This window comes from Amphichorda felina (assembly GCF_050947745.1).
Source record: "Amphichorda felina strain 45539 chromosome Unknown scaffold_9, whole genome shotgun sequence".
NCBI classification, from domain to species: domain Eukaryota; kingdom Fungi; phylum Ascomycota; class Sordariomycetes; order Hypocreales; family Bionectriaceae; genus Amphichorda; species Amphichorda felina.
In genome coordinates, this window is record NW_028145041.1 from 2,468,303 (window position 1) to 2,492,651 (window position 24,349).

A 24,349-nucleotide genomic window follows, 5' to 3' on the forward strand; every position below is an offset into this window, starting at 1 on the left:
GTTGGCAACAACAACAACAACAGAGGTGTTCTGAGAGAATGCCCGGGATGCCTATCGCCGGTACATTTCAACTCGCTCCCTTTCACGGTCACGCTCGCGAGCCCTCTCGTGGTTCGGTGACCGACTACGGCTGTGTGTGTGCCGATCCCGCTCTTGCCATCGATCATCTCTCGGAGGACGGGGTGGTCGTCTGTCATCTCTCGGCCACTCGTCTCGGCGACGACCCCCGTCGTCGTCCCCTCGGTAAATGGGTATGTAGGTGTCCATGTCGCCTGCGCCTCGTGGAGGCCCGCGACTCCCTCGCGGGCCCCGGTCCCGGTCTGGGTCGTCCCGTCCGGGTGGTGGTCGGGGAGGCGGGCCCCTATCCCGTTGCCATGCTGGCCGTCGCTCGTCACGGAGGCGCCCGCCATTGGCGCCATTCTTTCCATAACCCTCACTGTTGAAGCCAGCGGTGGCGCCGTTCGCGTCCGGGCCGAGGCCGACAGTCCCACCCTTGGGCGCGGGAGGCAGGTTGGCTTTGCGATCATGGAACTTTCTCCGGTCGAGCTCGTGGCTCTCCTCATATGTTGGAATCTCGTGCGGCTGTAGGGGGAGTGGCGTCATCTTGAAGTAAGGGTGTTCGAGGGCATCGACCGCATTCAGTCGCGTTTTCCAATCTAGTTTCAGGAGATCCTTAAGCAAACTTATTGCTCCTGTACCGTATCTGCAGTTCTGTGTCAGCTGTTGATCTACCATCGGGGAATCTCGAGGCTCCGACTTACTCTCGGAAACGGTTTTGGAGATTTCCCGGCCGTGGGCGAAGAGACAGGTGTCTACCACCAGGCAGGTCTTTCCAACCTGGCATGGTCTCGTTAGTTGGGGATCCCATCAGATCCCAGATGAGCTCAAGCTGGTGAGCATCACTCTCGCCAGACAAAATGGGCTTCCCGACGAGCATCTCGCCAAAGATGCAGCTAATGAGCCAGGTTAGACTAGGTCCACAAGATAGATAGATCCTAGGTACTCACCCAACACCCCAGACATCAATTGCCGTCGTGTACTGCCTGAGCTGCAGCAGAAGTTCTGGGGGACGATACCACCTCGTGACGACGAGGCCGGTATAGTCTCGACTGCCTTCGCCCATCGGTTGCCCTGGTACGGGGGTGTGGCCATCGTAGTGCCTTGCTAGGCCAAAGTCGGCAATCTGCAGAATACCCTGGTTATTGATGAGGAGGTTGGCCGCCTTCATGTCACGGTGGAGGATGTTGCTGTCGTGGAGGTAGCGCAGGCCCTGGAGAAGTTGCAGCATGTAGCACTTGATCTGTGGCTCCTTTAGGTGGACGGATGGGTTGTCTAGTAGCCCCGACAGATCGTGATTCATATAGGGCATCACCATGTACATGATGGGCTTCTTGCGCTTGTCGGCTGGGGTGAGCCGTGTCAGCGAGTATCCGAGCATCGTGGCCGATGGGGCGGCTTACTCTGTTTTGTCGGGTGCTCGACGGCCATATCTTCAAGGCGGACAACGTTCTTGTGCGATAAAAGTTTGAGAAGCTTGATCTCGCGCAGGGCCGTGATGGGGAACTGGAATCAACGTTGGTCAGACGGGTCGTGCTTTTGTATTCATCTCGCGGCAACCACGTACGCCATCTTTCTCGTGATGCATGATGATCTTCTTCAAGGCGACGTCGGCGCCGGTCCGCGAGCGAGCTCGGTACACCTCACTGAGGTCGCGCAAAGGTCAGCATAATCCCACATGTTGCAGTGACATGGCTGGAGGTCTCGTACCCAAATGTTCCCTCACCCAACTTTCCCTTGAGTTCGTAGTCGGTTATGCGCGAGCATCCGTGGAATATGCGCCGGGGACGCTGGTGGTTGAGGCTCGAAGGGCGCGGCGAAGTGCCCTCAGGCGTCCGCTCTGGGGGTCTTTCCATGACGGTGCAATGGGACCTGAATACAGATCAAGCACGATGCGGGCGGAGGAGGAAGAGATGTGGGCGGAGAGAGGGGGGGGACGAGTTCAAGACGTGGGTTGGGGTGGCATTGCCTCGCGGATACGGGGGGATTCGTAGGATTCAAGAGCTCGATATGGGTCGGAGTGTGGGAGTGGTGGGCGGATGGTGACCGAGGGCTGACTGGGGCGAGGAGAGAGGCTAAATTTTGGTTAGGAACAAGGTGGAATGCGTAGGTATTGCGGCGGTTGTCGAGGACAATGGTGGATGAATGGATTTGTTGAAGTCAATCATAGGCAAGTGGATGATGGGCAGGGCAGGCGGGCGCGGACGGCAGAAACCTAAAGTCTGTGAACCTGTGACGTGAGGTCACCACGCCAGTCGCATGCCAGTTGACTGCCAGGGAGTGGTTACCACCAAAAGGCGAGACACTAACACAACTGCAGGCATCGTATTCGTACGTATGCCAATGGAATATAAATACAGTGCTGGTATTAGCCATTAGACACATATTATAGATGGATACACCTGTGAACATATATATAAATTTCAAATAGAAACACCTGCGAATAGGTATAAGAAATGTGCACATTGCCTAATACATGATGGCGTCTCGCATTTTGTTACAATGCTAACCGATTGCCGGATTCCACTGAAGCGTGCAGTGGAGGCGTCGTCTCAGCGCCCTCAGCGCAGTACCGTCACTGCCCTGCCCCTAGACTCCATGTTACAGTGTCCCGTCAGTGGGTGCAGCCCCTGCACCTCCAGGCCTTCTTGGCGATTCTGGGCAATGTGGGATTTTGGGAATCTGGAATCCAAACGCCCATCGACAACTCAGCCATCTCCATGTCCCGAATCGAGATGCGGCCTTGGTGCACGGTGACGTACGGCCTCAAATCCTCGACCGATGTCTCTTCCTATTTTTGTCCCTGGATCCTTGCCCAGGCGAATAGCACGACGCCTCTGATGCCTGAACCTTGGGCAAGCCACCACGCTGGCCTCATCACTCACCGAGTCGCTAGGCTCTCCGAGCCTAGAGGCCTTGGTACAGACTACTGAGTGCCACTCGGAGATATTACGCGGCAATGCTCTCCGGGAACATCTGCCCCAGTGGGCCACTTACGTATTCTTAAAGGCTACGTACTAGTCGAATACCAGTGTGTCGCGCGACAAGTGCCGCCGTCCAGCGCCCCTCTCGAGTGATGGAGAGGTTGCTTCTTACTTGCCATGCCCAAAGCAAAACAGCGGATGATATTGCTTTAGCTAAGGTAGGTAAGTACTAGTAGGTAATACTATGCTGACTGGCCTGGCCACCAAAACCAACCGTCGCTACCCGGCCTTGTTCCACCACCCTTATCCAACATCCGAGAATATCCAGACGTCTAGTGTCAAGTCAGCTGGGATACCAGGGTTTTCACCGGCCGGAATAAACTGGTGACATCCCACAGAATGTTGACCTTGCCCAATTTTTGAAGGTGGGCACTGCGACTCCTCCGAGACTCTTCTACGGCTCCTCTATATCGACGGAAGAGAAATGAGACAAGAGCACCTCACCCCAGCCATGGGGCAGCACCTTGATGCCACTCTCCCCGAGTCTCGCGTCTTGATCATAGGCACTGGAGGTACCATTTGCATGCAGCATGGCCCTGATGGCCTACAACCGAGCCAGGGCTTCATGGACAGCGCCATGGCCCCTAGGCCTTCCTTCAACGACATGTCTAGCCCCAAAGGTGATTCTCCCCCAGCATCACTGGCTTCCTTCTACCAGAGCACTGAACTGACACTTCCCAGTCACACTCCAGGCCGTCCGTAGAGGCAAGCAAATCTCTATCGATAGCTTGCGGACGCCGCCCACCTCTTACCAGCGCCATGTGCGCTACGCCATGCTCGAGTTCGACCCGCTGCTCGACTCGAGCTCCATGGGCGCCCACGACTGGGCCGCCATGGCTATGGCCGTCAAGGACAACTACCATCTCTTCGACGGCTTCGTCATCCTCCACGGCACCGACTCCCTCGCCCACACTGCCTCGGCCCTCTCCTTCATGATGTCCAACCTGGGAAAGCCCGTCATTCTCACCGGCTCCCAGGCCCCCATCTTCACCCTCCAGTCCGACGCCGTCGACAATCTCCTAGGTTCTCTCATCATCGCCGGCACCTTCATTATCCCTGAGGTTGCCCTCTTCTTCCATCACAAGCTCTACCGTGGCAACCGCACCACCAAGGTCTCCTCTGCCTCCTTCGAGGCTTTTGCCAGCCCCAACTGCGAGCCCCTCGCCAAGGTTAACGGCCTTGGTATCGAAGTCAACTGGTCCCTCGTCCTCCGTCCCACCACCATTGCCGAATTCCACGTCGCCACGGACCTCGACACTGCCCATGTCGCCTCTCTCCGCGTCTTCCCCGGCATTAAGCCCGAGATGGTCGATGCCGTCCTCCGTCTCCCCGACCTCCGCGGCCTTATCCTCGAGACCTTTGGCATGGGCAACGTCCCTGGCGGCCCTGACGGTCCCCTTACCCGCGTGATCCGTGACGCCATCGGGCGCGGCGTCATCGTCATCAACGTCTCTCAGTGTGTCTCTGGCTTCGTCTCTCCTGTCTACGCCCCCGGCACCCACCTCGGCCGCGCCGGTGTCATCTTCGGCCTCGATCTCACCGTTGAGGCCGCCCTCACCAAGCTCTCCTATCTCCTCGCACTCCCCACTCTCTCCCGCGCCGACGTCGCCGCCCACCTCACCCGCTCCATCCGCGGCGAGATGACCGAGCTCCCCACCACCACCTTCTCCCACCCCTCTTCGCCCCTCGACTCGGCCGCTTCCCGCCTCACCCCGGCCCAGTCCGCCTTCGCCGCCCTCGGCTACGCCATCCAGCAGGACGACATCCCCTCGGTCCAGGGCCTCCTCGAGGGCGACGGCGCCCAGCTCCTCACCCAGGCCGACTACGCCGGCAACACGGCCGTCCACCTCGCCGCCGTCTCCGGCAACATCGCCATCATGCGCGAGCTCCTCCAGCGTGGCGCCAGCGTTCACGAGCGCAACCGCGCCGACAACTCGCCCCTCTTCCTTGCCACGCTCTGCGGCAAGGACGAGTGCGCCAGTCTACTCAAGCAGGCGGGTGCCCACCTCTCCGTCGAGGAGGTCGAGCGAGGACCCTGGCGCAAGATGTGAATAGTAGCCCGATACCGAAGAGGGGGAAGACCATAAAAGTGCCCTTTGTGTATTGTCCTAGTGATTTTTTTTTTATGTTTTTAGACGTGATTTTAGAGTCCGCAAGCGCTTACAGCCTTACTATACTAGAAAAGGAGATCACAACTAGCCGCGAGCACAAACCCTTTCGAATGAGCAGCAGGCCCAAAGTTGTTCTTCATGAAGCATGCCGGAAATGGACTGATGCTGACCGAGCTCTTCTGTGAACCCTGAAGTAGGCGATTGCATGTTTTAAATGAAGCTAATACGTTGAAATGTACCCAGACTCCTAGGCGGTAGAGTAGTCCCCAAAGCACACCCAAATCCAAGATTGTTACCATAAGTCCAACCCTCGATCGAGTGTAACCCCGAGCTACCGCTCGCGTTGGGCCGCACCTCCCCATCTGTCTTGTTTGGCCTTTGTTATTTTCTGTTTCGTCGAATCTACTAGCCTACAAACTACTAGTAATATTTCGTTGCCCTGAGAAAGCTCTTCTACTTTCCTGCATCCACCTCCTCCCCTATCATCATACAACAAACGTACCGAGTGCAAAGATCCGCATAACGCTGGTCGAACCAATACTCATATGCTCAATCCCATGCAGCCGATCTCGGCAGCAAGTTCTTCCTCGGAGCTCAGCTCCCATCATACACAATCGCTCATCGAAGGAAGAGGTCTCCGGCGCCGTTTCTCACTGATCGTGTTCTATCCATATGGTCTAGACCAAGATAATCGTCCTCAGAGGACGCCGCATTCCATAGCTCATCATCTACCACAGTTGAATTAGCCTTTGGTTCAAGTTATACAGCCAGGCATGAACTCACCATCGTTCAGGTATTGTGGTTTCGAGTAGTTAGCGCGCCGCACAACAGCAAACTTGATCTTTTCAAAGCTCTTGCCTTTCAGACCAGTGCGTTTTTCGAGGCGCTTCTTCGTGTCGGCAAACTTCTCACCCTGGGTGCCTGTTAGTGCTACCGCCATGGCTATCCTTGTTCTTTCCGCAAACATACCTCGACCAAAAGGAACTTGAACGGTACGCCGTGTGTCCGGTTGACCTCGTTCTGGAAGTGAAACACTTGGATAAAGTTGTTCTCGTCGGCAGACAGCTCCTCTTCAGGTACTCGCTCAGCGTATATTTGCGTGTAATCGCTGAGGTTCAAGACAGGGTTGTCTCTCGGGGGTTCACGATAGACTCGGTTAGAGTTCGTCTCGTAGATCCGGATTCGCCCGCCTTCTGTTTCGTCGGGGATTTGAGCCTTCTTGATCAGAGCTTGGATCAAGTCCTCCAACGTGCCCGACTTGGGGACAAGAAGATCATATTGGTCCTAACAACTGTTAGCAAAACGCGGGGTTGCACAGTGTCCACCAGGCATACCTCTTTCGTGATACCCTCGGTCAACCAGTTAACCTTGATGGTCTTCTTCGTGTCGAACTCGGCGAGGCTCATCTCAAGGATTTCGAGATAGAAGGCGTCATTCCTCTGGCTGGAGCTAAATGTGCTGCTTCCCATTGGGTGTAGGATTTGCCGTAGGCTGGGATTGGTTCCACGCCTAACAGGGGCCTTGGGATTGTTCGTAGCGGCGTTGACTGTCCAGAAACGAATGTGTGTTGCAGGAACTCCAAGGTGGGCACCGACCCGCTCCGAGAGAGTGTCATAGTTGATCTTGGAGTTGAGCACGAGCTCGAACGGGTCGAAATCCGAGCCGTCACTCCTAGCCGGATAGGGGAGGAACTTAACCACCCTCTTGTGCTCGAGGAAGTCATAGTATTCTTTGGCATCCTCAAACCTGTCAGAGAGCTTGTTGGTGCTATGACTTGTCAGCTCTGGCTGGAACAATAGTTCATCTGGATGGGCATACGATTGCTGTAGCGGCTTGTCCGCGGCCGCAGCCGATTCGGCCTTGCGCTCGGGGGCTCTCTGGAAGCAAACAATATCGCCGTCTTGCAGTTCGGCGCCCTTCAAAGTTTTCTTGGGGTTCATCGGGTCGATCATGTTTGGTTTGATTTCCTGCACCGTGTCAGTGTCTCGTCGGGGACTTTGAGGGCAGAATCAACACCATACCTCCCACAAGAGCAGTTTGTCTTCCGACGCCAACTTCTCTGCCCAGCCCATCTTCTTCACGATGAGCGGGACGAGTTCTTCGACCTTCTTATCCTTACCAATATAGACATGGCCAACACCCCTCAGCGTTTGCTTCTCAGCATCAAAATGCTTCAACAGCAGGAGAATGGTATCATTTTTGACGAGGACACCGTTGGGCTGGCTGGAATAGGATTGCCAGATAGCGTTGCCCTCCTCATCAACCTCTTCCGCTTCCTCGACCCACAGGCGCAAGCAAGTATCTCGGGAAGCAGCTGACCTAGCAAAGACTTCTTCAATAGTCGGCGCCAGGTCCATGATAGGTTGATCTGGCCGGATTGTCTTGTTCTGGCGGTTGACCATCACCCAGGGACGTAATCTCCTGGGGTCTTTGTCGTTCTCCTTAGCAAAGAAGTCGATGAATTCTCCCACTGTCATAGCACGGCGGAGTCGGAGCGAGAAGGGGGCAGAAGGGTCGGATGCATGGTCGCTATCCATCAGAGCAAGGTCTGTGCCGCCATAATTGCGGAATGTTTCATCAGTGATGACCTTGACCGTCATATAGAGATGGGCTTCCTTCTGTTCTCGCCGCCTGGCGTCCTTAAGGGCCGTCTCCTCTTCGAATCGTTGTTCTGTTTTTACATTAGCGTAAAAGGAGATGTATACAAGTGAAATGCCACTGCTTACGAAGATGTTTGGGCGCGTCATTCTTGGACACAGGGCAAAGTATCTTATCGAGTCGGGTTTTTCGGATATACACCAACATATAGGCGCTGTTTTGGCGCATGATGGGTGCCTTCTTCTGCATGGGTGCACGAGGATAGCCGTTGGGTGTCCTATATTCTCCGCCAAAGTTGTCCTCCAGCACCTCCCGGAGCGTTGCCTTTGTAACCTTGTCGTCATCGTACTTGTAGAACCAGCCTTCTTTGCCAGGTTTCAGGAAAGCATAGTAGTGACCAGCGTTCAAGTCACCGCTGTGGACGAGGACGCCGTGAAGCTGATATTCCCAGGGTTCCGACATGTCGGCATCCTGGGAGAGGTAGGGGCCTGCGTCAAAAGCTTCAGGGAACTCGTACCGGTCATTGATCTTCATCATCATATCTCGCTGGATATCGTACTCGAAGCGCTTCAGCTGCAGGTGTAGGACGTCAGGGAAGCTGGTGAAGATGACCCCCTTGTTGGCATCCTGCAACTTGTACTGATCACCAGCAAAGTACTGGTTGTCGCCCTCGAGCTTCTCAACCTGAATGTAGTCCTTGAATGAGTCCAGAAGAGTCCTGTTTCCGCTGACATTAAGCTGGATGTCCCAAAAGTCTTCGATGCGGCTCGATTCATAGTCAACATTGATGCAGGAGATGTACGTCTTGATCTTTCCGCTGAACATCTGGGGGAGAACGTTCTCAGATTTGGTTCCCTTCATCTTCTCCTCGAGCCTCTCCATGAGTTTGCGAGACAATTCCTGGACATCTTGTTGCTCGAAGATATGGCGAGTTTCCCAACCAAAAGACTTGGTCAGTTCGGCGGTTCCGACTGCCTGGTCAGAGGTCTGGAGTTGATAAAATAGGCGCTGAAGGGTATATGCACTATTTTGCATGCTCTGATCGTTCTCTGTGGGGATTTCGTAAACAGCCTGCGATGCTCAGCAAATGATGAAGACCAGCGGTAAGTGGGGGTTATCAAACCTTTCGAAATAAGTTGGTGAAATACAGCGATTGAAGGAGAGAGTTGAGGTAGCAGGTGGCGCCCTGGTTCTTGAGTCCGACAAAGCCAGTCTCTGTCTTAGAATCATAGTTGTTGAAGTTGTGCCATAGAACACCCGTCTCGTCCTCGACAAACCGCAGGTACGCTGTGATGTTGGCCGTCTCGTTTTCGCATAGTGGCCGGCTGCTTCCTTCCCATGGGACATTGAACATTCGCCGGAGCTCTACGAAACGAGTGAACCCCCAGTCGCCCTCTTCCTTGGTGAATCGATGGTGGGCAGCATGGTGGCAGTACAAGGTCGGGTCGTTGGGGTTCCAGAGGACCAGGCCAAACTGGACGCAACAGCTCCAGTTCTCAGGGATCTGGTCTGCTTCAAAGCCATGTTCAAGGTAAATCGAGCACTGGTCGACGGCATTACCGTGTGGGAAAAGGAGTATGCGCCTAGAAGAGGGATGGGTCAACGACAACGAATCTAGAGGGGAATGCAGTTTCCCGACATACCATGGATAGCCACCCGCCTCAAAGACAGGACCATGCTCTCTTTTACTTCGATCGCGCCAGTTGTCAACCGTCCAGGTGTGTTCATAGTCTCCCAAAATCTTAGGCTCATCGACTAGTGGGGGCAAGACCAGTTCCTTCATAGCCTCATCTACGCGGAAGCACCGATGTTAGCTTGAGACGCGGGGAGGGTGACGAATTACGCGGGGGAAGGCGGCGCAGAGGCGCAGAGGTGGGGTGGACGCACAATCGTTGGCGAGGGGCAGGTCTTGCAGCTGGTCGCCCTCTTGCTCGAGATTATCGGGGTTGATGATGGCGACAGGGTCCTTCTCCGGGTCGTTGTTGACGCCGACGTAGTCGCCCGTGTCCATCACCATCTCGTTGGGTGACGGCGCGTTGTAGGCCTGTTTGCGTGGCTCTTGGTCAGCTCTGCGTCGAACCGACAGCCTCCCAGTGATGCGCGTCATGATGGCACAGTGTGGATTTTTCCGACAGCCTAATAGAACAATTCCAAGGCAAGGAAAATGGAACAGGCGGATGCTAGGTATTCAACTGATGACTGCGGGGATGCGAGGGCAGGTTGAAATGTCAATGGTGCAGAGGAAGTAGAATGCACAGTGAGGGCAACGGGGTCGGTGTTCAACTGGTGACGTTTGGGGATGTGCCTTCCACGGGCTCAGATGGCAACCTCAAGTCGCCAGTCCTTCCTCAGGAAGAGAGACCCAAGGGGAGGAGGCAGGCGCCTCACGCAAATGGGATAGGCACTGGCCTGGGTAGGTAAGGTGGGTAGCTGCGCTGCTTGGCTTGAGCTCCTCGACGTCTGGTATGGCACGACATGGCATAGCACGGCAAGGCATGACGAGGCATGACAAGACGTGTCATGGCATAGTCTTCCGCAGCCAAACACTGCACTGCACTGCACTGCACTGTATTGGACTGCATCGCTCCCTGCGCCCAACGCGCGCTCGCCATACCCCAGATCCAAGCAAGGCCAACTCTCGGTGATCTTTGGGCAAGGCTGAACACAGATGTTTGCCCATCGGCAAACGGCAGGGGAAAGCTAGCATGAGTATCTCTTGTACACAGGAGGCTTACCATTTTCTCGAGGTCGCACGCAGCTCCTTCTCAGGCACAGCGCAAGCAGCGACGACGGCGGCGGCTTCTGGGACCTTACGTCGCGTGCGGCTGGCCTCTTGTTGCTCGGCTCCAGCAAGAATTGGCCGTGGTGTTGGAGGTGGGGTTTTTTCGAACGTTCGCTCGCAGAATCAATCGCTCTCGATCGCTCGCTCGCCCGCTTAGGTCGCTATCGATGCGTCACTGGCTTGTTAGAATGCACAGGCCTGAATCGTATCCAATAAGGGCGACTCGGTACAGGTGGCGACGTGGTTGGTGTTTGGTAGAGGGCCGAGGTGGGAGGGCAGGCCGGCAAAGCAGAGTACGTAACCCAAGGTATGCTAAAGCTCGGTATACGGATAGCGTGGAGGCGAAAGAGAACTAGGACGGGGCTGCCGGCCAGCGGTCGAGACTCTGGGACACAAGAAACGGGAGTGGAAGGTGGAGGAGAAGACAAGGATGAGAAAGGTAGTCAGCAGAGCTTGATAGAACGCAGACTCGTGTATCAGCTTGTCTAGGCGGAAATACCTTCTGGGGGAAGACAAGTTGCCAGTCCGTTAATGCCGTTGGTCTGGTGCGCTTACCGCACATCCAAGGGCAGATTTGTGTTTGATAATCAGGTACCTGTTGCTAAGCCCATTCAGTCACCACTTTAAGAAGTTTCGCACTAACTTGATAGGTTCGCACGTTTTGGCGTCATCAAGTCGCCCCTCCAATGACGTTCCCAGACATTCCCAGATGGTCGGTCTCGGATAGTTAGTCGGCTACCCTAAACTTCTGGCATTCTACTCTCGGATACGCCCGAGTGAGTGAAATGGACAGTGCATGGCTTGGAGAAACTCAACCCACCTATCTGTATGAAATGTGGTTTTATACTAATACTATCAATGTAGTATGTAAACGTCCTCTTCAGGGTGAAAACTGCAACGTGCCTTATTACACATTTCCACAGTACCACGCCGAGATGAACCACGTGGCTGGAGAGAGGCTTTGGGAGGCTTGGCCACGTATCTGCCAACCTACTAGCTCTGCAGAAGCCTGAGGACAAAGTTCATCGTGGTACGATTAATTACATGAAATCTGTGCATCTGGTGTACGCATTGGTGTCCCAAAGGGCATTCCCAGGCTACTTACTCCTGACATGTGCTAATCATTCTGTTTGGTGCTGTTCGGTATAGCAATAACATTGGATTGATTTTTCATTCGCCCTTTTAGAAACTTAGAGCAGTGTTTGGATTTATCATTACTGTCATATGCTTGCTAGGACTAGTAAGCAGCAATGGCGAATGCTGTAAGTTCAGTGTTCCGAGGTCCTGGAATAAGGTACAGATATTTGAGGGCTGGAAGGAATGATGGATCCGATATCGCAAATGTGGGGTAGGAGTGACCTGCATCTATCAAGCTCCGGGCCGTGGCGGTGGCTTCCAGGTTCGGAGCTCAACATGTTTCTGGCACCTGTGCCTGTGCGTCACTCTGTACACTCTCCCTCCCCAATCACTAGGACACGTCGTTTTCTGTACCGCATTTCAATTTTCTCCATAGGTAGACGCTGTTACTCTGTCATTTTATCCCCATAGACGACGGCCTCTTCTTCATCGCCCTCCCAAAGCTCGAATGTGCATGGAACCGTGGGCATGCTCTCCACCGCGCTGCGCAACGCCAGCAAACGCAGGCTGACAGTGTCGCCCCTCTCGCTCGAAGGGCCCTGTCACTGCACATGCGCTCCAAAGGGCCAAACGAGGGCCTCTAGCAGTCCGACATGGCGGCCAGTCAGCGTCCTCGATGAGTATGTCGGCTCTCTCAAGCTCCAAGTAACGTGCTGACATTCGCAGGTGGGTTGCTAAAGAGGCGCGGCCTATCAGTCTGCGCCAACTCATGGTATTTGGCCGCTCATTGACCGAGCAGCGGTTGATCAGCTCTGCCAATTATGTGCGGACCGAACTGCCCACTAGGTGAATCACCCCATGGCCTGCCTCTACCAAACCGGGACTGACTCGAGCTCCCTGTTCGCAGGATAGCCCACCGAATACGCGATATGCAGCAACTTCCCTACGTTGTCGTGACGAATACCCATATCAACGATGTCTACAATCTATACTACAACGCGTTCGACACATTCCGGAAGGTCAAGGAGATCAAGACGTTGGATGATAATGACCGCTTGTGCGAAGTCATCAGCAACAACCTCCAGAAGCACCTGACTGTGATACCCAAGCTGGCCATGGGTATCCACGAATGCGAAGGTCTCGTCGACGGCAAGGAGATGGATCGCTTCATGAACACTATTCTTAAATCCGTGAGCCGTCCATTTGAATGTACCCCGGATACCTCAGCGCACTGACATTCATCGTCCCGCAGCGTATCAGTCGCCGTGTCATTGCCGAGCAGCACCTCTCCCTCACCGAGACATACAACTCTCCATACTTCTCCCCTGGGGCTAAGCTTTCCGAGTCTGACTTCATTGGCGAGGTGTTTATCAAATGTAACGCCAAGAAGGTCATCGAGAGCTGCGCGGAGGCTATAAAGAAGATTGCGCGCTCCACCAACCCCCCAGACGTCAAGATACCCGAAATTCGCATAGAAGGCCACCTCGAGACTAGTTTCCCTTTCATTCTTAGCCACCTCGAGTACATTATCGGCGAGCTCCTGCGCAATTCGGTCCAGGCCGTCATCGACCGCCATCGCACACACGGTAGCCCGACCGAGGCCCCACCGCCCATTGAAGTGACCATCGCCGAGGCGCCCCAGCATGCCACCATCCGGATCTCGGATCTTGGGGGTGGGATCCCTCGTCAAGAGCTCCCCTACCTCTGGGCCTTCAGCAAGGGCCCCCTCAGCCAGCAGCGCCTAGAGAATCTGAATCGTGTCCCACGCATGGCTGCGACAATGCAGGAGCTGGGGGTCGAGGACGAGCTCGGCCGCGTCGACCTCAAGACCCCACCTTACCAAAGCTCCCTCTCCTCCCTCACCAGCCGGCCGCCTGACCTGCGTCTCGGCATGGGCCTGCCCCTGAGCCGCGTCTACGCTGAGTACTGGGCGGGAAGTCTCGAGCTGCACAGCCTTGAGGGCTACGGCGTCGATGTGTTCCTCCAGATTTCGAGGCTGGGGAACAAGAACGAGCAGGTCGTGACGCGTGCAAGCATGGATGCAGTCTAGTAGGCGAATTTCGGTGCGCAGTAGGATGGGAAGGGCAATTTGTGCAATGGGTTTCTCTGGCGGGTGTTTAAGGGTTCGGAGCATGGAGTTGGGTATAATTACGTTACTACAGAGACTACTGTCGAATTGGGTTGTCGTGAAGGAGTTGTGCATTGATGGGAAAGGGAGTCCTTCGTCTTGGGATACTAGTGGTTGTTAGACTAATACTGCTTACTTATTAATGCAGTCACTTTGAAAGTTCCCAGAGTTGTTTGCACCGGTCCCGTCGTAAAAAGCTTGAGAATGAATTACATCAGGGACTAAAAAGTACCTAGCTGAGAGAATTGGCTCGAGTAAAAAAAATAGGAGTAATAAGATATGACAAGACACTATCAAAAGCTTTCCACCACAGGTTCTGCTCGTCTGCTGTTGTCTCCAGAGGCTGCCGCAATCCTATTGTTCTTTTTCTCAACTCGCCCGCTTGCAAGAAACCGAAACCAGAGAAGAAGACCTCTACGTGCCCGAGCCTATACTGTTGCAGACGAGAAACAACCCCTCCCCACCCCAACTACTATTCCCTGGACGTAGCCGGCAAGATTATCCGTGATTGCTCCCCTTCCGTATGTAGTGGTATTCTTGAACCATTTTGTATCTTTTCAACTCCAAACCCCAAACGGGAGCAGCAGGTAAGAGAGGGAAACCGCAAAAGAACGGCCCAAAGGCGCGAGACCGGGGAGTAAGGGGACAGGTTTAGCGACGTCCGTGGCTGCGGACGGCGCTGCCCTGCATGTTCTCGAGCTCGGACTCGAGCTGCTTGATCTGGGCGTGGGTCTGCTCGAGATCCTTGTTGAGGCGGTCGCGCTCGGCAATGAGCTTCTGCTCCCACTGGCGGAAGCGCTGCTCCTCGATCTTGACCTGCTCCGTGAAGCGCTTGCGGAGGGCCTCCTCCTCCTCCTTGAACTTGGGGTTGTCGAGCTTCCTGGGGCGGGCCTCGCCAAACTTGCGCGTCTCCATCTGCTGAGCGCGGTAGGCCTCGTAGTGCTGCTCCTCGGTGGTGTGGATGAGGTCAAGCATGTGGGTGCGGATCAGAATGGAGCGGAGCTTCTTGAAGTCGCAGTGGTCCTCGTTCTCGACCTCGGCAACACCCCACGAGTACTGGCGGCCCTTGACGATGCGGCCGTCGCCAGTCTTGACGTCCTTCTCAGAGCCGATGACGGCGAAGGGCATAGCAGCCATGAGGCTGCGAGCGTGCTGGGCGGCGGCCTCGTCGTCCTCCTCGATGGGGGGCTGGTAGATCTTGATGTTCTGAGCCTCAATGACGGAGACAATCTGACGATTTGTTAGCACCGTGGTCGCCGCAACAACACCTTTGCTTTGTTCCCAGGACGTACTCTTTGCTTGAACTTGGCCAGGTCGGCAGGGCTGAGGGTGTCGGCCTTGGCAATGACAGGGATCAGGTTGACACGGGAGCAGAGCCTCTTCATGACCTCAATGTCGAGGGGCTTGAGGGTATGGCCGGTAGGGCGGATGAAGTACAGGCAGGCGTGGACACGCAGGTCGATCTTGTCCTGGCGGCGGGGCTGCTGCTCCTGAAGCATGTAGGACTCGTGCTGGTCGTCGAGGAACTCGATGATGGGCATCCACGAGTCACGGTTGTTGACGTAGTCACCGAATCCGGGGGTGTCAATGACGGTCAGGCGGACTGTAAAAACGACATCAGCTTGTACCCCAATATAGCTTCTGAGACAGGGGCAACATGTGCCTGCCTACCCTTGAAAAACTTCTCCTCGAGCTCGGCCTTGGTGATCTCGATTTCGACAGTCTTGTCGACCTGCTTCTGGTGGCGGCGCTTGTGGTCGGCATAGTTCTTGATAGTGGTGGAGAAGAGGGTGTTGATGAAGGTCGTCTTGCCCAGGCCGGACTCGCCAGCAACCTAACATCTGTCAGCTCTGCACACGGGGGTGGGGGGCGAAGAAGTGGATAGGGATAGTGGCGGCGTACCATGATGGTGAAGCCAGCACCTCGCTTGGCAACAATCTTGTGTCGCTGGTTGGGCAGATTGGCAATGCCAATCGGCGAGGCGCTCTCAGCAGCGGGAGGAGCCATTGTGACGGAGACGCGGTGTGGGAATGGGAGGCAGGTGGAGGTGAGCTCGAGCTATTCCAGAGCTAGAAGAAGACGGTCACGAAGCTGCAGTCGAAGGGCAGATCGTGGACAATGGAGCAAGGCCGGATCGACGAGGTCGAGGGCGGATGAGGAGGAGGTTATGGCGGTGATGATTAGTCTGGGAGGAGCTGTTCCCGAAGTCAGTCAGGGGAACGGAGGGATGGACGACCACCGCCAAATTTCCTGCCCTGGGCTCTGCACTGGTAGAAGCTGGGCATGGGTGCAAGTCCCCTGGGCCCCTGGGGTTGGCCCGTTGGGCTCATCAGGCCGTCGCCTCTGGTTGGACGGTGGCCAGTGACACCGGCCTGGGAAGCACAGGCCCTCTCCTTTTTGCATCCAACTGCCAATGAGGAGCTGTTGCAACGCCCAGCCGCTATGCCGCTTTAGGGCCTGGTGTCGGGAGACTGGATCAACTATCAGCCGAGGATCCGCCGTCTCCCCCATGGAACCGCTGATTAGCACCTTGGGCCCACAAAAAAATTCAGCTGCAGGCCGATAAGCGCAATGATTTTTGGCGATATCGACGTCCCGTCTCCCATCCCACCAAGAGTCGACAATGGCCTGTAGGTGACAATGAAGACCGACTTCAAGGTATGTTCTAGGCCGTCAATTGGTAATCTGGTGACTTGGGGATGGCGCTGACTTTGGGCACTCCAGTTTTCAAACTTGCTGGGCACCGTCTACTGCCAGGGCAACCTGCTCTTCAGCCCAGATGGCACCCATCTCTACTCGCCCGTGGGCAACCGTGTCACCGTCTTTAACCTGGTAGAGTATGTGCTCGCCCTGTATCTCTCTTGAGCTCTGCTAATGCGCATCTGCAGAAACAAGTCCCATACTCTACCCTTTGCCCACCGAAAGAACATCAGCCGCATCGGACTTACACCCCGCGGGAACCTCCTCCTCTCCGTCGACGAGGATGGCCAGGCCATCCTGACCAACGTGCTCCGGCGCATCTCCATCTACAACTTTTCATTCAAGTCTCCCGTCACAGCCCTCGCCTTCTCCCCCTCGGGCCGCCACTTCGCCGTGGGCCTGGGTCGCAGGACCGAGGTCTGGCACGTACCCTCCACCCCAGACGCCAACGCTGACGGCGAGCTCGACTTTGCGCCGTTTGTGAGGCACCACTCGCACGCGGGCCACTATGACGACGTGCGCTACATTGAGTGGTCCACCGACTCGCGCTTCTTCCTCACGGCATCCAAGGACCTGACGGTGCGGATATGGAGCCTCAACCCCGAGGAGGGATTCCAACCCACGGTGCTGTCCGGGCACAAGCAGGCCGTCGTGGGCGCGTGGTTCTCCGAGGACCAGGAGACTATCTACACCGTGAGCAAGGATGGCGCCGTCTTTGTGTGGAAATACGTCAAGCCCAAGAACCGTACCGAGGAGGGCCAGATGGACGAGGATGACGACTCCGACTCCGACATGCGGTGGAGGATCGTGGAACGGCATTACTTTATGCAGGGCAGCGCGCATGTCAGATGTGCTGCCTTTCACCCAGAGTCCAACCTGCTGGTGGCTGGCTTCTCGGACGGCATCTTTGGCCTGTACGAGATGCCCGATTTCAACAACATCCACAAGCTGAGCATCTCGCAAAACGACATTGATTTCGTCACCATCAACAAGAGCGGTGAGTGGCTGGCCTTTGGCGCCTCGAAGCTCGGCCAACTCCTGGTCTGGGAGTGGCAGTCGGAGTCGTACATCCTGAAGCAGCAGGGCCACTTCGACTCGATGAACTCGCTCGTCTACTCGCCCGATGGCCAGCGCATCATCACTACGGCAGACGATGGCAAGATCAAGGTCTGGGACGTCGAGTCCGGCTTCTGCATCGTCACATTTACCGAGCACACCAGCGGCGTCACGGCTTGCGAGTTTGCCAAGAAGGGCAACGTCCTGTTCACGTCCAGTCTCGACGGCTCAATACGAGCATGGGACCTCATCCGGTACCGCAACTTCCGCACATTCACGGCCCCGACGAGGCTGTCCTTCTCGTGTATGGCTGTCGACCCCAGCGGCGAGGTCGTTGCCGCCGGCTCTCTCGACTCGTTCGACGTTCACATCTGGTCGGTGCAGACAGGCCAGTTGCTGGACCAACTGTCAGGTCACGAGGGCCCCGTCTCCGCGTTGGCCTTTGCGCCGAACGGGAGCACCCTGGTGAGCGGCAGCTGGGACCGGACGGCGCGCATATGGTCCATCTTCAGCCGCACGCAGACCAGCGAGCCGCTGCAGCTCCAGGCCGACATCCTCGACATTGCCGTGCGGCCCGACTCGCAGCAGCTGGCCGTGTCGACGCTGGATGGCCAGCTGACGTTCTGGTCCATGTCTGAGGCGGAGCAGGTGGCCGGCCTGGATGGCCGGCGAGACGTGTCTGGAGGACGCAAGTTCTCGGACCGTAGGACGGCGGCCAATGTCTCGGGCACCAAGAGCTTCAACACGATCCGCTACAGCACCGACGGATCCTGCCTCCTGGCGGGCGGCAACAGCAAGTACATCTGCCTGTACTCGGTGACCACCATGGTCATGCTCAAGAAGTTCACCGTGTCGGTCAACCTGTCCCTCTCGGGCACGCAGGAGTTCCTCAACAGCAAGCTGCTGACAGAGGCCGGCCCGACGGGGGAGCTGGACGATCAAGGGGAGGAGTCGGACCGCGAGAACCGTAAGGACACGGGCCTCCCTGGCTCCAAGCGCGGCGGCGACCCCTCGGCCCGCAAGAAGCTGCCCGAGGTGCGCGTGACAGGCATCGGCTTCTCGCCGGCGGGCACGGCCTTTTGCGCGGCGTCGACAGAGGGCCTGCTCATTTACAGCCTGGACCAGGCGGTGCAGTTCGACCCGTTCGACCTCAACATGGAGATCACGCCGGCGTCGACGCTGGCGGTGCTGGAGACGGACGGGGACTACCTCAAGGCGCTGGTGATGGCGTTCCGGCTCAACGAGGCTGGGCTGATCAAGCGCGTGTTCCAGGCGGTCCCCGCGGCCGAGGTGCCGCTCGTGGTGGGCGACATGCCGGCCGTGTACGTGCCCCGGCTGCTGCGCTTCGTGGCTGCCCAGACGGAGGAGTCGCCGCACATTGAGTTCTGCCTCGTGTGGATCAAGGCGCTGGTGGACAAGCATGGCGCGTGGCTGAGCGCCAACCGGGGACGGGTGGACGTCGAACTGCGCGTCGTGTCGCGGGCCGTGGCCAAGATGCGGGACGAGATCCGCAGGCTGGCCGACGAGAACGTCTACATGGTGGACTACCTCGTCGGGCAAGCTGAGAAGGAGGACAAGGTCACGGCGGTGGGTGCTGGGTTGCTGGACGGTAGTGGCGCGGGCAAGATGCTCCTGGACATGAATGGCGAGGTTGAGTCGGAGGGATCTGACGACGATGAGTGGATTGGATTAGAATAATGAATAGCAAAAAAAGAAATACAAGTCGAATACCCTTCCAGGCCGACGGCCTAACATACCCTTATTACTCCTCCTTGGGCACATCTGCCCACGCCTCGTCAAACCCAGCCGACCTGACCCAGCGCTCCTGCGTCGACTGGCCCTGCATAACTCCCCTCAGCAGCAGATGATGCACCCTCACCCAGTCCTCCTCCCTGATCCTCACCCACGGGCTGCCGGCGAACCGCCTCGTCTCCTCCTGCGCAATCAGCAACGCGCGCACCACCTTGATGGTGTGCCCGTCGTCCACGATGTCATGGAACCGCGGCAGCAGGTCGCGCGGGTGGTCGCCTGGCGGCACGCTGTACGTGCGCAGGATTTCAGGGTGGAGAGGCGGCGCGCCCCGGGCGACGTACTCGACCACGTCGAGGCGCATCTTCCACTCGAGGAGGCGGATCTTGGTCGACGTGGGGATCCAGGGCTGGGCATTGACAGTGAGGAAGATGGGTGCTGACGTGAGGTGGTGGCTGCGCCGTTGTTAGTCGTCACATTATCATGCTGATCAGCAAAGATCAACTTACATGAGGAAAAAGTCAAACTTGGGAATGTGAGGTGGGTGCCACGCAGCGGCGGCGGCTACGTACGCGGTCGTATGCAACATCTCGACGGTCCGCTCGTCGAGATCCTGGGGCTGCACCTTGATGCTACTCACAAGATCAAGCGCCTCGTCAGGGGCCCTTTTCATGACACCGTCGTAGATGCGGTTGGGGTCATCCCAGTGGGCGCTGGTGGCCAGCTTGCGATGCTGCTCGCCGCTGCCGAGCTCCTCAAAAAACTCGGCGAGGGGCCTATAGGGGGGATCCCTCTCGTTGGCGCGACCCTCGGCCTGCTCGAGGAACGCGCCTAGCTTGTTCTCATGGACGGCGGTCTGGGCGAGGGCCTCGGCCACGATGACGGGCTGCTGCCACTCGATGCCGAACATGAGCTGAATCATGGGGTGCAGGAAACCAGCGTACAGCCTGCCCAGCAAGTCATGGGCCATGGGGTCGCCGTCGTTGCGGAAGAGGTACTGAGTCAGGACGGCCTTCCAGCCCTTGGAATCTATCTCGGCCTGGAAGAAGGCCAAGAAGTCGGCGTAGTGCTTGCCCTTACCGAGATACTTGGGGGAATTGGCGCCAAAGCCGGCCTGGAGCTCGGAGACGACTTCTGAGGAGGGTTGGCTGGCGTGGATCTGGTAGGAGGCATTGTGGATGTATGCCTTCTCGAGGATGTCTGGGCCGGCGCCGGTCCCGTATAGGGTGAGGAGATAGTGGACGATCTGCGGTCGGCGGTTAATATAATATTATCATAATATCACTCTACGACAAAAAGATTTACATGGTTGTGGAAGCCACTGGCGTTGAAGAAGACATGGTGGTTCTAGGGCGGGTCAGTATAAGCAGTGATCGACACGGGGATGAGATGAACCACCTCGAGATCCTTCTGGAGAAGCTCCGAGACCTTGGCAGCCGAGGAGCCCGTCTGGGCAAACTTGAGGATGCCCGAGTCGGTGGGCGGGACCTGGACGTGATACGCGGTGGCCATTGTGCTTACGGCTCGGGCTTGGAGGAGTAGATGTTGGCGTGGCGAAGGTGACGATGTGCCTTGTGTAAGGGCTCTGGAGACGTGTGAGGCTCTGGAGATGTGTGAGGCTCTGGAGACGTGTGAGGCTCTGAGGACTTTTGACGAGAGCATGAGGTCAGATCTCGACCCCTCATCTTCAAGCCCTCGGATACCCGTCGGTCTGGCCTGATGATATACTGGCGTCAATGCAAGCTGACAAATATGGCTTGTCCCAAGGAGCTTGCGGGTGGTGGTTAGTCTTGTGTGTGAGGGCAAATATTACCCCAGATTTTCTGCGTGACATCATGTTATGATTATGATGGATCACATCTCGTTCATCCTCGGACTCCGAGCTGCGGCTGAATAACAATGTTCAACCAATGCTGCATTACTCTGACGGGAATAGTAGGGAATAATAATATGTGGTTGGTACTTCGTAGTGATATTCATAATACGGATGGACGCCCATCTAACGGGTATTCAATCGCCGACTTTTAGTGCGGACAAAGGAAAAAGACTATATGGTTCATGCTGGCTTAGATAGATTCAGAAAAGGGGCTTTACGCCTTGCGCTTCTTGTTGGGAGGGTCGTCCTCAATGCCCTCCATCTCTTCGTCCGAGTCATCCTCAAAGTCAATGTCGCTCAGAGAGTCTGCCTCCTGTGCCGCCACTGTTGCCATGTTAGTCTTGAGATGGGCCAAGGGAGGGATTTGGGTCGGAACATACGGAAGTACTTGATGGCACCGGGCCACAGGTCCTCAGCAATGCACACGGCCAGGTCGTCGCCAGTAGGGTAGATCTCCCACTCGTACTCGTCTTCATCATCATCCTCATCCTCGTCCATGTCGTCGTCCGTCTTCTTGCCCTCCTTGCGGGCCTGGCGCCTCTCCTGCTCCATCTTGGTGGCCTCACGGTGCTCCTCGTCGCTGATCTTGCGGCCGCGGAAGCCGAACCAGGCGAAGAAGCTCAGGCCGTCAAGGCCGGTGCTGTCCATCTGCTTCTTGAGCTCCTTCTTGGTCTCAGTCTCGCCCGTCTGGCCGGCGTCCTCCTCCTGGTAGACCTTGCGGACCAGGTCCAGCATGCCGTTGGTCAGGTCCTTGCCGGGCTTCCACTTGATCTCGACGGGCTCAGACACAAGGCCGGCCCAGCCGTCCTTGGCGTTGCGCCAGTAGAACTTCTTCTCGAGGCTGCGGTTCTCAAAGTGCTCGTTCTCGGCAAAGTCCCAGCGGATGGCGATGCTGCGGGGATCGCCGCCGGGAAGCTCGAAGCGCTCGACCGACAGGCCCGTCAGGGAGTTCATCAGCAGACCGGCGTCGCTGGGCTGGATGTACTCGTCAATGTCGGGGGGCGACTGCTCGATGACGAGGGGCCAGAAGTGGGGGATCTGCGAGATGACCTTTTCGCGCTTGACGTAGAGGTCCTTGCTGAGCTTGTGCTGGTAGCGGACTGTCCCCATGTTAGCTGCTGTTTTCTGTCTGTCTGTTCGTCCGTTTAGCAGGGAGACTCACGCATCTCGAGCTCCACATCCTCGAAGTCATCCTCGAGCTCCTCGAGCTGCTCGTAGGAGACCGTGTTCTCGGCCTCGGCAGACATGATTGTGATGTTTGGATTAGGGAGTAGGGAGGTATAGGAGGGAGGCAGTGATGGTAGTAATGGGAGGGTATAAGTGAATATGTGTCCGGGTGTGGGAGGCGCAGGACCAGGGTCTTATATACACCAAGGGCAGCGGCTCTTGTTTCCGTGGTAGCCACAGGGAATCGATAAGGGGAGTGAGCAGAAAATTAAAAAAAAATTCTGGAGTCACCCTGCAGAAAATTTTCTGTGCCGGCACTGGAGCAATCAAAGAAGCAGCTCCGACGTGTGTCCTGGTTGTCGTGGAGGGAGGTCCCAGTTGCCCAGTTGCCCAGAGGGCAGGACCAAGGCGGTGAAATTTGGGCGGCCCCTCCAAAAAAATTTGGTGGGGTTGATGTCACTTGGGGGGGCAACTGAGGACCCTTGGCGGGCCTCCCAACGCTTGCCAACTTGCCCAGTGGGGTCGTGGGCGCTGTGGGCGGATCTGGCAATTTTCTGACCACTGGACCACTGGACGCCGGCACCGGCGGAGGGGCTCTGGGGCCCGGGTGGCGTCTGGGTGGCGCCTGAGAGGCCACTTGCGCTGGGCGTCGTGCCCCACGATGAGCTCACCTGGGCCCTGAGAAGTGAAGAGTTGAGTTGCACCTGCCTGGAGTGGTTGCCCTGGTTGCTGTGGTTCCTGTCCCTGGATACCCAGAGGACCCCACTCTGCCCCTCAGCAGCTCCGTGTAGCTCTTGCCTTGCTCTTGCGAGCTCTCCCCCACCTCATCCCACCTCGTCTCACCAGCTGCTCACGATCAAAACAAAATCTTACCTTGACGATTGTGGGAAGCCCTCAATGCACTTAGACAGCCATTGTCATTCATTTCTTCTCAAATCCATCCACTTCTGTTGATTCTGACGCTATACCCGATATCGGCCTCGACCGTTGATAAATTATTATCCTGACCTCATCACAACACCCCGTCCTCCACCATCTCAACCTCTCACCTTCTCATCTTCTCAACCCCTAAGGTCTAGTATCACCAGAACGCATCCACCAGCGTGGGACCTTACACACAGATCCCCCACACTGCTCTGAGCAAGGCTCTAAGCGAAGCAAAACATGCCTCCCCCACCTACTAAGCTCCCCCTGGAGGTCGCCGTCTTCTCCGGCGCCAACGCTATTCAGGCTCAGCACCAGGGTGTCCAGCGCGTCGAGCTCAATGCTCCAGGTTCTTACTTTAATGGTGGCCTTACTCCTCCTATCCAGGAGTTCGCCTCGGTCGCCAAGTGGCTCCGCATCCCTGTGCGCATCATGATCCGCCCGGTCGGCGCCCCGCTTGGGGCCGCCGACCGCGATTTCAGGTATACGAATGCCCAGTTTGCTGCCATGAAGCGGTCCATTGCCGAATTCAAGGATCTTGGCGCCATGAACCCCTTCCGTGGTGACGGATTTGTTTTTGGCATCCTCCGGTCCGCGCCCCAGGACCATATCGACCAGGACGAGAGCGCCCGCGTCGCCATCGACATTGCCCGATGCACCGAGCTCATCAACGTCGCGCGTCCCTTTCCCTGTATCTTCCACCGCGCCTTCGATCCCATCGCTGACACGAAGCTCCTACACCAGGGACTTGAGGACCTTGTGGTTTGCGGCTTCGAGGGCGTCCTCACCTCAGGTGGGACTGGCTCCCACGATGCTCACCTCGACCGCCTTGACGCCATCATGTGCCATCTCGCGGCACACGAACGCCTCCGGTACCTGCAGGTCATCGTCGGCGGCGGCGTGCGCTCCCGCAACGCCGGCATGGCCGTCGCCAAGCTGGGCACCCATTCGCCTGGCACCGTCTGGCTGCACTCGGCCTGCTTGACGAACCACCCGAACCACGAAAATCTTAACGACATCGAGCTTAGAGACCTCATGGCGTGCCTTGAACTTTCGCAGCCGGATTAGAAGTCGCCTGCTGAGCACTGGCTCAAACACTACGGCCCGGAGCGCCTTTACTGAGAATGCGGGGCGTCGATA

At 56.8% G+C, this 24,349-nt stretch overlaps 9 protein-coding genes across 9 annotated transcripts; 4 read left to right on the forward strand and 5 right to left on the reverse strand.

Annotated features, from left to right (window-relative positions):
• Window positions 1-51: 51 nt before the first annotated feature.
• Window positions 52-1,913, reverse strand: BUR1 (kinase-like domain-containing protein; the record flags this gene model as incomplete). Its single annotated transcript, XM_083198700.1, has 6 exons — window positions 52-703; window positions 762-953; window positions 1,008-1,404; window positions 1,461-1,563; window positions 1,625-1,703; window positions 1,768-1,913. The coding sequence occupies 6 exons, from the start codon at window positions 1,911-1,913 to the stop codon at window positions 52-54; spliced, it is 1,569 nt and encodes a 522-aa protein (XP_083046435.1).
• A 1,579-nt stretch (window positions 1,914-3,492) lies between these two features.
• ACO1O0_009352 (asparaginase-domain-containing protein) lies at window positions 3,493-5,092 on the forward strand (the record flags this gene model as incomplete). Its single annotated transcript, XM_083198701.1, has 2 exons — window positions 3,493-3,661; window positions 3,723-5,092. The coding sequence occupies 2 exons, from the start codon at window positions 3,493-3,495 to the stop codon at window positions 5,090-5,092; spliced, it is 1,539 nt and encodes a 512-aa protein (XP_083046436.1).
• A 678-nt stretch (window positions 5,093-5,770) lies between these two features.
• UBP15 (ubiquitin-specific protease UBP15) lies at window positions 5,771-9,857 on the reverse strand (the record flags this gene model as incomplete). Its single annotated transcript, XM_083198702.1, has 9 exons — window positions 5,771-5,880; window positions 5,936-6,065; window positions 6,122-6,436; window positions 6,487-7,119; window positions 7,174-7,823; window positions 7,879-8,821; window positions 8,874-9,333; window positions 9,394-9,541; window positions 9,638-9,857. The coding sequence occupies 9 exons, from the start codon at window positions 9,855-9,857 to the stop codon at window positions 5,771-5,773; spliced, it is 3,609 nt and encodes a 1,202-aa protein (XP_083046437.1).
• Window positions 9,858-12,538: 2,681 nt separating this feature from the next.
• PKP2 (protein kinase PKP2) lies at window positions 12,539-13,659 on the forward strand (the record flags this gene model as incomplete). The annotated part of the gene is made up of 2 exons (XM_083198703.1): window positions 12,539-12,799; window positions 12,862-13,659. 2 exons carry the CDS (start codon window positions 12,539-12,541, stop codon window positions 13,657-13,659), a joined length of 1,059 nt encoding a protein of 352 aa, XP_083046438.1.
• Window positions 13,660-14,388: 729 nt separating this feature from the next.
• Window positions 14,389-15,744, reverse strand: spn4 (septin CDC12; the record flags this gene model as incomplete). Its single annotated transcript, XM_083198704.1, has 4 exons — window positions 14,389-14,967; window positions 15,030-15,340; window positions 15,409-15,571; window positions 15,640-15,744. 4 exons carry the CDS (start codon window positions 15,742-15,744, stop codon window positions 14,389-14,391), a joined length of 1,158 nt encoding a protein of 385 aa, XP_083046439.1.
• A 633-nt stretch (window positions 15,745-16,377) lies between these two features.
• On the forward strand, window positions 16,378-19,191 carry PWP2 (snoRNA-binding rRNA-processing protein PWP2; the record flags this gene model as incomplete). The annotated part of the gene is made up of 3 exons (XM_083198705.1): window positions 16,378-16,395; window positions 16,462-16,574; window positions 16,626-19,191. The coding sequence occupies 3 exons, from the start codon at window positions 16,378-16,380 to the stop codon at window positions 19,189-19,191; spliced, it is 2,697 nt and encodes an 898-aa protein (XP_083046440.1).
• A 64-nt stretch (window positions 19,192-19,255) lies between these two features.
• ACO1O0_009357 (questin oxidase family protein) lies at window positions 19,256-20,754 on the reverse strand (the record flags this gene model as incomplete). The annotated part of the gene is made up of 4 exons (XM_083198706.1): window positions 19,256-19,697; window positions 19,752-20,488; window positions 20,548-20,589; window positions 20,638-20,754. The coding sequence occupies 4 exons, from the start codon at window positions 20,752-20,754 to the stop codon at window positions 19,256-19,258; spliced, it is 1,338 nt and encodes a 445-aa protein (XP_083046441.1).
• Window positions 20,755-21,332: 578 nt separating this feature from the next.
• Window positions 21,333-22,365, reverse strand: ACO1O0_009358 (nucleosome assembly protein; the record flags this gene model as incomplete). Its single annotated transcript, XM_083198707.1, has 3 exons — window positions 21,333-21,442; window positions 21,499-22,218; window positions 22,281-22,365. The coding sequence occupies 3 exons, from the start codon at window positions 22,363-22,365 to the stop codon at window positions 21,333-21,335; spliced, it is 915 nt and encodes a 304-aa protein (XP_083046442.1).
• A 1,084-nt stretch (window positions 22,366-23,449) lies between these two features.
• On the forward strand, window positions 23,450-24,277 carry ACO1O0_009359 (copper homeostasis CutC domain-containing protein; the record flags this gene model as incomplete). The annotated part of the gene is made up of 1 exon (XM_083198708.1): window positions 23,450-24,277. The coding sequence occupies one exon, from the start codon at window positions 23,450-23,452 to the stop codon at window positions 24,275-24,277; it is 828 nt and encodes a 275-aa protein (XP_083046443.1).
• Between the last annotated feature and the right edge of the window lie 72 nt (window positions 24,278-24,349).